Source organism: Dipodomys ordii, unplaced genomic scaffold (assembly GCF_000151885.1).
Source record: "Dipodomys ordii isolate 6190 unplaced genomic scaffold, Dord_2.0 Scaffold93, whole genome shotgun sequence".
Lineage (NCBI taxonomy): Eukaryota > Metazoa > Chordata > Mammalia > Rodentia > Heteromyidae > Dipodomys > Dipodomys ordii.
The window spans coordinates 2,250,500-2,262,160 of NW_012267309.1; the positions used below are offsets into that span (position 1 = coordinate 2,250,500).

Consider the following 11,661-nt stretch of genomic DNA (forward strand, 5'->3'; position numbering starts at 1 on the left):
ATGGAATGAAATAAGAAAAAGAATCCTGGCTAGATGTTAGAAAATTCTTAAGATCAAGCCCTCTCAGGGCCTGGAATCCCCTCCTAAAACAAAAAAAGAGAAGTTTACTTCCTGATGTGAAAAACAAGAATAAACATCCATTAGAGATAAACAAGGGGAAAGTGGCATTGATTGTTGGGGATGGCAAATCTATAACTAGACAGGAATGGTCCCTTTGCCCTGAGGGCTCTCAACTCACATCAAATTAGTATCATTAGTTTAGTGCACTGAAGTAATTCTGTTTGGTGAAAGTTAGCTTTGTTACACCAAGATCCAAAGCAAGACTTCCCAAGACAATGAAACAGGATTGATATGTTACCTTGAGCTCCTGTAGCTGGTCAGGCTCGTAGAGTTTGGGGGACAGCGCCTGAGCCAGGAAGGCATCCAGTTCTTGACGCCGTAGAATGCGAGCTCCTGGCCACTGCACCATGTACCTGAGAAGGGAAAGAAAGGATTGAAGCAGAATGACTAAGTAGATGAACCTAGCAGGAGGATCTAAGTAAACACTAGGAATGCCTGGAGCTAAGAAGATACTAAGACTTTCTTTCCAGCTTTCCTATTTTCACATGAGGGTATATAAAAATGTAATCATCATGTGGGCTTACCAGAATGCTTTAGAGTAATTAAAATCAATATGCTAAACTTTGCCCTCTATAAGCTAACTAGCTGGTCAATAATCCCTTTCAATTTGATTCATGTGAAATATTTAAAACCTCAAAGAACATGATAAGCAGCAATTCACATAACTGGCTTGTGATAATTAAATTTGATTTTCTATCATAATCTTCCTCCTGGATCACAACAGAAAAGATTTAAGGTCACAATAAGAAAGATGAAGAGCAGCAACTGAAGAACTTTCCAACAGCAGCTGAACAATGAGGAAGGGCAAGAAGGGTCCACAAAAGAAAAGAGACTTTAAGGAATATTAACACACAGGACAGTCTCTACAACTACAGCCTTCAAATGGGATGCATTCTGGTATGGGCAGTCAAAAGGAAACCAATTTCCAAATCTCTAACTTCCACTAGAACAACTCTGTCAAGGATCTGGCTTCCCTTTTCTGTACCAACACTCTTGTGTGACAACTTGGCTCACTCCACAGGATGCCAATACTATTAATGTATACTAATTCAAAAATAAAAATAAAGAAATATTTGCAATGATAAAAACTGCATCCCTTGCAATTGACTGAATACGGTAAGTCCTAAATGCCTTATTGAATTTTTATTAGAGCTTGATAAAGAAACAAGGATGGGGCTGGGAAGGTGGCTCAGTGGTAGAGTGCTTGCCTTGCATACATGAGGTCCTGGGTTCGATTCCTCAGCACCACATAAGCAGAAAAGGCCAGAAGTGGCGCTGTGGCTCAAGTGGTAGAGGGCTAGCCTTGAGCTGAAGAGCTTAGGGACAGCGCGCAGGCCCAGAGTTCAAGTCCCACGACAAAAGAGAGGGGGGAGGGAGGGAGGGAGGGAGGGAGGAGAGAGGGAGGGAGGAGAGAGGGAGGGAAAGACAGGAAGACAGAAAGAAAAAAAAAAGAAACAGGGACAAAAAATACCCTACTGGTGTTTGAAAAATTTCACTGGACAAGAGAATATGTTCAATATGTAACACTCTTTTCCATAAAGTATATTTGTTTTTAGGCTTCTTTATTTTTTTCTCTATTTAAAAAAAATACATACAAAATTCACCATTGTAAGTATAACTGTAATTTTTTAATGTTTGTTCCAGTGAGGTTAGTACAGTCATGCAGTCATAGCCCTACCACCCTCATCCACAGGATGTGTTTCATCTTCCCAAACTGCAACCTCGATCCATGAACACTAACTCTCTGCACTAATTTCCTTTTGCATTTTTGAATCAGAAAAAGATGGTCTTGGCCACATGCCCAGATTTTTCTTGCTTTTCTGGCAGCACAGATCCTCAGAACTCAACATAGCTGGAGGAACACATGGCCTACTTGGTTGGATTGTCTGTCTCCACCATTTGCCTTTCCACACCAAAGTTACCATTTGCTTTTCTAAGATACAGACAGTAAGAGAATGAGCATACATATATGTGTGGGTTAGACGCTAAAATCCACAGACAGAACAACAGCAGCTCACTCTTGGATAACTCATTTATTCAGACTATCCTGATTTGCACATTTAGAATGAATGTTTCACACTGCCAAATCTTCCTAGAGAACTTTTGAAATTTTTTTCTTTAAAAGTTCTAAGCAGGGTAAAACACTACATGAAGAGTTTGCTAGAAATAGGCTTTGGGAGATCTCTTAACCTCCTCACTTACCTTCACTTTCATACTATGAAAGGTAAGGTTTATTTATCTATACCATTTTACAATTTTCTACACTGTTCTTTCACTGTCTTAGACTAGCATGGAAGCTGAAAAATGCCAGAGCTCCAAGAGCAGAGAAGCAGCATCTGGGCAGCATGGGCCCTGATGTTATGAACAGGGTGCTCTGACCTTACCCTTGAGGGAGGGCATTAATTTAAGTCTTTCCGGGACTTATTTAGTCCAGTCTTATCTACTAGTCTCTCATGTATTCTGCCTTCAGCCCCATTCCATGCTACCCTCTGCTCTGATTTCTTTCTTCCTTATTTCTGCTACTGAGTATTTCAGATATTGAAATGACTTGTTATTCTTCCCTTACACATCCCAATTGTGGCCATAAGGCAACATTTAACAACCCAGAAATATTCCACAGGACCCTACCAAGAGGTTAAGATTCACAGTATCAGTAAAAGGCAAACCTGTCTTCAGTTACAAGAAGAATACCACCCCAATGTTCTGTTTCATTGTGCCTGAATGCATGGACTGAATCTCTTACTTTTGTTTTTGTTTTTTTTTTGCTAGTCCTGGGGCTTGAACTTAAGGCCTAGGCACTGTTCTGAGCTTCTTTTGATCAAGGCTAGCACTCTATCTCTTGAGGCACAGCATTACTTCTGGCCTTTTCTGTTTCTGTGGTACTCAGGAGTTGAACCCAGGGCTTCATGTATGCTAGGCAAGCACTGTGCCACTAAGCACATTCCCAGTCCTCCCCACCCCTCCCCTGCATGACCGAATCTAATCATGAAGAAATACCTGTCAAATCTAAACAAAAAGGGCTGAAAGAGGGCTGGGAATGTGGCTTAGTGGTACAGTGCTTGCCTAGTATGCATGAAGTCCTGAGTTCGATTCCTCAGTACCACATAAACAGAAATAGCCACAAGTGGCGCTGTGGCTCAAGTGGTAGAGTGCTGGCCTTGAGCACAGAGAGACTCAGGGACAGAACCCAGGTCCTGTATTCAAGCCCCATGATTGGCCAAACAAAAAAAAAAAAACCAACAACAACAACAAAATCTAAACAAAGAAAAGCCTATATGGGAGTTGAAAAGCTATAGTCACAGGCTATCTCCCTGTGCTTGTAAATAGTCTTTACTACAGCACATTCTTGTCTGTTCATAATGCCTAGCCTACGTCTCCTCTTTTGAACAGCGAAGAGAAGGTTCACAGTGAAGCTGGGGGAGACAAGCACACAGAAGCACAGAGTTGGAAGGAGTTGTGCCCCCATATTTATGCCTCTCAGAGCTGGCACTAGCCACTTCTGGGACTGAAAGAATAAAAGGTCAGGACACAACAAGAGAAGCCAGGACTGCCACAGCAAGGACCACAAACTTGAGAATGTGGCATGATGAAAATGTGGACATCATACTCCATTCATGACTTCAGTTCCAGGACACTCTGGGTTAAGTCAGGCTTTACATAACATTTCACACTTGGAAGAAGGAATGCAAGTGATCAAATCCATTTGTTAACTGAGTTTCAAATCACCTGAAGTCTCCATCTTAAATTTTGACTAATAGATGATTTGGTAAATAAAAATATGTCCTTAATTGAATCAATCAACTGAATGGTCCTTAATCAGAGGAGACCAGAAAACTTTAAAAACAAAAACCTAGTAAAATAATGTTAATGAATTAAGCATGAAATGCTCTATTGATCAACCTTTATTCAGGTAAGTCATCTTAAACCAAGTAAATGGTCTTAAATTTCATGATTACTTTAAGAAACAAAAAAAAATATGGTCCTTTCCTTTCTAAAGTCAAAGAGGTGGGACCCATAAGGAGAGGTGAGTATAGGGTTGAGTGGAGCCAACTGGACCATCAAAAGATCTAGCCAGAGGGTAAAGTCAACTTCTAAAGGGAGCACAGCTCCATGCTACACTGGGAACATGAACAAGAAGGGTGCAAGGAAGGGGGACCAAAGTGAATTCATGGTTTTTACTGGGATAGAAATACAGGCAGGGCAGGTGCTGGTGGCTCACACCTGTAATCTTAGCTACTCAGGAGGCTGAGATGTGAGGATCAGAGTTCAAAGCCAGCCCCAGCAGGAACATCCATGAGACTCCTATCTCCAATTAACCACCAGAAAAATGGAGGTGGTGCTGTGGCTCAAGTGGTAGGGCGCTAGCCTTGAGCTAAAGAGCTCAGGAACAGCGACAAGGCCCAGAGTTCAAGACCCACGACCAACAAAAAAAGAAGTATACAGACAATTGCTGTCATATGGATCCATAAATACAGCTGGAGAGACAGGGCATAAGGAGTGACTAGTGAAAGAAACTGGTTTTCAAATACTACCTCCTAGTAGGGTAGTTGGACACCATGGATACTAGCTACCACAACATTAAGGTATGCCAAAATAAATAATGGTGTTATGGGTGAAGACTACTGGCGAAAGCCCACACTGACAGATACATGGATGGCTGGACTGAGAGATGTTTCAAAACAGCTCTTCACACAGAAGGTATAAATCCTGACCAACAAGACAGACCAAATCGTGTGACCCCTGGGGGGGGGAATCTTTCTTGCAAACAGAGAGAGCCTGAAGTGTGTCTCTTATCACAGAAAACACTGCTGGGAAACTAAGAAATGAGCCTGACGTGGACCAACTAAAGGATCTATGTGGTTGATTTTGATAATCACATGGCGATTCAGTAAGAAAATAGTCTGTTAGAAAACTACACTGAAGTATGCAACTAAAAAATTTTTGTTTTTTATATTGCACTTGCAACTTTGATTCTTTCAAAACCATCCAATCTCTAAAACCTAGTGAACATCTGATGTCTACAAATTCAAATGAATCTGAATCTTAAATGACACAGCCACCCATCACTGTAAGATGAGAAGGCCCAGGAGAAAGGCCATAGGGGCATACCAGCCTGGGTTCAAACATCTGCTTCAGGAAACCAAGCTGCTCCCTTGCAGATGGCTGGCACCAAAGAAGAGAAACACAAGATGCACCTACGCAGCCAGAAAGTAAGAAAGTGTCCTAGGACTAACCCAAGAGAAGTCCAGAGGCCTAGAGCCAGGACAAAGTGAGCAATAAGGTAGATAACACATGCTGGATCATCACCCAGAACCAAGTGACTGTCTGTAAAAAAAATATAACCATGTTCACAATGACTAAATAAAGGGGGAAGAAAACACAAACTCCACAAAAGAATTGCTAATATATAAAACATAGTTTCTCCATATTCAAATATCAAAATTATTTAATATTTATGTTTAAAATCATTGTACAGTATTTACAATATACCTTTCTATAAACTCACTGTGTACTATAAATTATTTATTGCATTTATTCAGCCTACATTATTCTACATTATACAGCCTAGATTATTCTGAGTTCAAGACACCATGATTTCGGGTTGGGAACATGGCTCAGTGGTAAAGTGCTCGCCTACCATGCACAAATCCCTAGGTTCAATTCCTCAGTTCCACATAGACAACAAAAGCCAGAAGTAGAGCTGTGGCTCAAGTGTTAGAGTGCTAGTCTTGAACAAAAGAAGCTCAGGGACAGCTCCTAGGCCCAGAGTTCAAGCCCCAGGACTGGCAAAAAAAAAAAAAAAAAAAGGAAAAAGAAAAGAAAAACAAAAAAGACACCCTGATTTGTTACCCTTTCCCCTTGCTACCCTGGTACGCACCGTAGGACGCAGCAGAGCACCATGAGGTGAGTGGGCACGTTGGCAGGGTTGAGCATGGCTGGGGTGTCAGACCTCATGCAGGCCAGAAAGGCCCTCATCCTACGGTTCTTGTCTTCCACTGCCTTGCCCAGCCAAAGCCTCTTCAGATTGGGGCAGGTCCATTCCCGGAAGGCCAGGGCTTCCACCAGTTCTGGGGTCTGAGGAGATTTCCCCTTGTAAGCTGCCCACTCCTTAATGATCACTGGTGAAACTGTATAAGAAAAAAAAAAAGACACTTATTTAGGCTCATTCACCATCTTCATTCCATTCTGCAAAAAAACAAAAAAATTGTGCTCTATAGCAACCAGTCAGAAGATATAGCCTTGCAGGTAACTTTAGGAAGCTATTACCCACAAAGCCCTCAGTTTTTACCTCCTATATTCCTTGAAATTCATGGTTTATTCTGATTTTTAGTTAGGACACATGAAAATTTCCCAGTCAGATCATGATTTTTTGACTGAATGCATAATTCAAAAGTAATATTAGTGATAACTGGTATAACTCACAGAAGTATGTGATTATCTGGTTACTTCACCAGGGAAATTCAAATTACACAATGCATCTCTTTTTCTATAAAAATACATTGATAAATTAAGAATTAAGAAATACTTGCATTTGTTAGTAACTTTACTTAAGGATTTCCTTCTTGAACAACAGTAAACTCTAAAGACTTATCATAAAGGAATAAATAGAAGCAGTAGAAGCAGTATTCCAAATTTTGAGTCCTGGACGATGCCAGCACAAAATAGTGATATTCAATAGAACGTAAGACAGAATACAAGATTCTCCAACATTTAACTTCAAAAAAGAAGCAAGATGTTCAAAGTCCATATAATACAAAAACAATGACCTCTCATCCAAAATGTTTGGTCACTACTTCTTATAAACACAGAACTATGCACATGTCTCCCTCCACCCCCCCCCCAAAAAAAGTAGCTTTCAAATAAATTAAGGGAAATCTGAGGACACACAATGAAGACAGTCCATGGTACAAACTTGTATGTTTAAACTTCTCATCAGTTACACTCAGATGACACCTTGATGGTAAAATATGGGTGTGCATTTCAGAAGTACAAATCGATTACTCTGGTTCAGTAAACACCAGAACCAGAGCAGGGACTCAAATGCCCTATGCCCAGTGATGTGCTCAGTGTGAGCCTAAGGCACCATTGCTGGCTCCCCTGCAGCACAGCTGCTCCAGGACACAGAGGGGTTAGAAACCAGAATGGAGCTCTGGATTCTAACTTGATCTTTAGCATATTAATTCTAATCAAGTAACATTAATCACCTCAGTTTATTTTCTCTAATGTAATGCCTATAGCCACAGGAAAATTCAGGATACTCCAAAACCCATGACAAAATTACTTGGATAACTCTGGAGCTAGTTTCCAGTTTTGCTCCAAGACTCAATACAGTCAGACGATGCAATCAATGACCTCTTGAAACATTATGGAACAAGAAGGAGTCGGGTACTGGGATGTACAGTTTATCAGCAACAGGAAAACAAAAACAAAACAAAAACACATAAACACATTTCAACTCCAACAAGTCAGGTAGCAGTGTCACATATAGGAACATCAAATGCCACTCCACAAGTTCCAACAGTCACTGAAAATTTTTCTTTTACAAAAAGATATAAACTGTCATTAGGCAAATTCCTTTTGTTTACACTTTACTATCTTAGATGTAAACGGTAGCATCTTTAAGGGATATTTAATGTTAAGAGTTAAAGGGATATTTAAAACACTCAAAATGCTTATTTGAAAGTTCATCAATTGCAAGCAAAAAATATACATGTATATATAAACATATACTTATTTATTTTATTTAATATTTTTAGGTGTCAAATAGAAAACCACTGAACTCTACATCACTAGCAGACCTTGTCCTTGGACGCACAATCTAAGGCACCACCCTCCCACCTGGTTCCCACTGAGCTCCAGCACAGCTCAGCTTCCAGAAGCTTTCCCAGCAGCAACATCAGACTATATGGAATAATCATCATCACCCGTGCAGCCATCCTGGGAGCCCACACCTCTCTCTACCTCCCTCCAGCAGCCAAAACAAAGGTCCTAAGAGGATAAAGCAGGCCAAAGCTTCAGAACAAGATGCACATATATCTCATTCCTAATGCACTTGTACATACACAAAAGACTGTTCCACAAACACACACAGACACAAATAACTCCCCAGGACAGATTTTATCAAACATAAGAGCACAGATTATATGTGCTAAGAATCCCTTTGGGGTTTTCTCAAGAAGAGGCATTATTAATAAATCAGGCATATTATGAAATCTATCTTTATCTTCACATTTTCTTTCCCCTTTTTTTACCCTTCTGTCCCTGAGTTTTTGTGGCTTCATTTTTTAGTAACAATGACTATTTATTTAGTTATTTTAAACAGAGTCTTGTTAGGTTTTACAGGCATGTACCCTGGTACCCAGTTAATTTTTTTTTTTTGGTCAGTCATGGAGCTTCAACTCTGGGCCTGGGCACTGTCCCTCAGCTCTTCAGCTCAAGGCTATCACTTGAACCACAGTGCCACTTACAGCTTTTTCTGTTTATGTGGTGCGAAGGAATCAAACCCAGGGCCTAATGCATACCACTGAGCCACCTTCCCAGCCCCCAGTTAATCCTTTTATGATGCTTTCTTCTTCATTCTAGGTGGGCCTGGAATTATGGGCCTTACCTACCAGGCACTTTCACAAACATTTCCTACACCTTCAGGGCCCTGCCAACTCTCTGGCCCAGATCTGAGGACTAGTAGCAGCCTGAAATGGCCTCAATTAATACTGCAACTCAAATTCATACTAAGCTCTAGTGGGTACACAAAGTAACAGGCAAGATCTCAAACACAGAAAGGTCAAGAAGGAACCCATAGGGGCTGGGAAGGTGGCTCAGTGGTAGAGTGCTTGCCTTGCATGCTCAATGAGGCCCTGAGTTCGATTCCTCAGCACCACATAAGCAAAAAGAAAAAAGCCAGAAGTGGCACTGTGGCTCAAGTGGTAGAGCGCTAGCCTTCAGCTGAAGAGCTGAGCGACAGCGGCCAGGCCCAGAGTTCAGGCCCCACGACCGGACACCCCCCCCCCTCCAAAAAAAAAGAAGGAACCCATGCCCTCCTTTACAGTGCTAAGCATTTTCATTGTCCATCTGTAATACTTAAAACAAACACAGCTTGGGAAGAACTCAAAGCTGGATCCCAACACAACTCTATACTGGCTTTATTTTAACAAGATGTTCAGCTGTTTTTAAACACTAATATCTGGGAAACTGACTATATCACCACTTAACAACTGTGGAACCTTTGGCAATCATTTAACAAGTATTTTATTGGCTACTGTGTGCCAGGTAGGGCTAGGATAAGGGAGGCAACTCATCAATCAGCTGAAATGGGTCTCTCTAGGTTTTCAGAACTGGTCCACTTTCAAAGACTAAAACAAAGTGCGAAAATTTTCCTGTGCAACAGAATCCTGATCATTAAACCTAAAAAGCATCTGATTCCCCTTGCCATGTAGGCAAACTCTAAAACCAGTTCATACTACCTAATATTACTAGTGTTACAATTTTTATATTACTGTTACTTATAAGAAATTAATTTAAAAATAATATTGACAGATTACAGAATTATAGAAGGCATCAGTTTTAGACTGATGCAGTCTTCAGGGTGCTGGGAACTGAAAAAGAAAGGCTCAGCCTTGGGACTGGGAAGGTAGCTCAGTGGTAGAATACTTGCCTTGAATGCATGAGGCCCTGGGTTCAATTCCTCAGCATCACATAAGCAGAAAAAGCCAGAAGTGGCACCATGGCTCAAGTGGTAGAATACTAGCCCTGAACTGAAGAGCTGAGGGACAGAGCCCATGCCCAGAGTTGAAGCGGTGCCATGGCTCAAGTGGTAGAACACTAGTCTTGAGCTGAAGAGCTGAAGGACAGAGCCCAGGCCTGGAGTTCAAGGCCCATGACCAAATAAAAAAAAAAAAAAAAAGCAAGGCCAGCCTTGATTTATAAGTCAAAATGGGAGAGGAGTGGCTATGGATCTTCTTGTTCTCTGTTCTATCTCCGGGCTATTAGCTAACAATGAGTAATCTGGAGTTCTGTTTTTACATAAACCTCTGGGCATGGAGGTTTACTTGCAAGGTGCCAGGCTGAGAGAAGAATACCCTGGGAAGAGTACAGTAGGATCCATGATTCTGTGCTGGGAGCACTGAAGAAAGTCCTGGCCACACTGCATTTTCAAAACAGAAGAGTGGGAGTGCTGCTACAACCAGCTAAATATCTAGAACAAGACTATATATCACCATTAACTACTTGTCTTTTCTATTGATAGGAAAAGCCACTGATTCAGGAAGAAACTCAATGAATTCAGTCTCTTTATTCTACACTAAGCTCAACTTTCACCCTGGCAAAACCAATTCTATAACACTGGCTTCCTATGCAATTGGAAGCTAAATTTCTAATGCCTTTTTCTTTTTCTTTTCTTTTTTTAGTCAGACATGGGGCTTGAACTCTGGGCCTGGTTACTGTCCCTTAGCTCTTTAGCTCAATCTAATGTCTTTTCTTTACAAATACAGTCCCCTCTCCCCTAAATGCAATTTGTGGTCACAAAACCCAATGTTTCCCATTAGATCTTAATCATCTTCCTCAACCTCCCTAGTTACTGGGTTACAGACACATGACTGTTTTGGGCTTCTTTTGAGTTTAAAAATTACAAGAATGAATATAGTTGAACATCTGTAATTAAAAACCTGACATTTGAAATGGCAGAAATACAGAACTTTTTGAGCACTGATATGACAACCCAAAAAGTTTCAGAGATGGGGATACAACTAAGAGGTAAGGTACTTGCCTGGTATGTGCTAGATCCTGGGGTTGATCTTCAAGCAAATCACATACACACACACATACACACACACCACACACACAGAGTCAGATTTTAAGTTTTCAGTTAAAACTTTCAGTCCTATGCATTTTAAGTAAAGGATAATCAGCCTATATAGGAAAATACGTATGCCAGTCCTGAGCACTGTCCTAGCGCTTTTTCACTCAAGCCAGTACTCTACTATTTGAGCCACAGCTCCACTTTGGGTTAGTTTTTTGTTTGTTTTGTTTAGTTAGAGATAAAGAGTCTCTTATAATCTTAGCTACTCAGGAGGTTGAGAACTGAGGATTACAGTTCAAAGCTAGCCCAGTCAGGAGAGATTCTTTGGGTTTTTTGTTTTGTTTTGTTTTATTGCGTTTTTTGTTGTTGTTTCCTGTTTTTTTTGGGGGGGGGGTTATTTGGTCAGTCATAGGGCTTGAACTAGGAGTCTGAGCCCTGTCCCTGAGCTCTTTTGCTCAAGGCTAGTGCCCTACCACTTTAAGCCACAGCACTACTTTCAGTTTTCTGGTGGTTAACTAGAGATTCAAGGACTTTCTTGCCAGAGCTGTCATTGAACAGCAATCCTTAGATCTCAGCCTCCAGAGTAGCTAGAATTACTGGTGGCATGAGCCACCAGTGCCAGGCCTTAAGCATAAAAAATCAGGAGGCACTGAGTTTTAAAACCTATGGACTGGCACAAGAAAGAAAGAAAGAAAGAAAGAAAGAAAGAAAGAAAGAAAGAAAGAAAGAAAGAAAGAAAGAAAGAA

At 40.9% G+C, this 11,661-nt stretch overlaps 1 protein-coding gene across 2 annotated transcripts in view; it reads right to left on the minus strand.

The window, feature by feature from the left end:
* LOC105993217 (constitutive coactivator of PPAR-gamma-like protein 1) overlaps positions 1-11,661 on the minus strand; it is a 109,146-nt gene that overhangs the window by 20,500 nt on the left and 76,985 nt on the right. For both annotated transcript variants that reach the window (XM_013026402.1, XM_013026403.1), the window contains exons 11-12: positions 5,999-6,248; positions 359-473 (exon numbers count right to left, since the gene is read on the minus strand). In XM_013026402.1, coding sequence (XP_012881856.1) covers positions 359-473; positions 5,999-6,248 — 365 coding nt within the window. The remainder of the gene's footprint in view (positions 1-358; positions 474-5,998; positions 6,249-11,661) is intronic.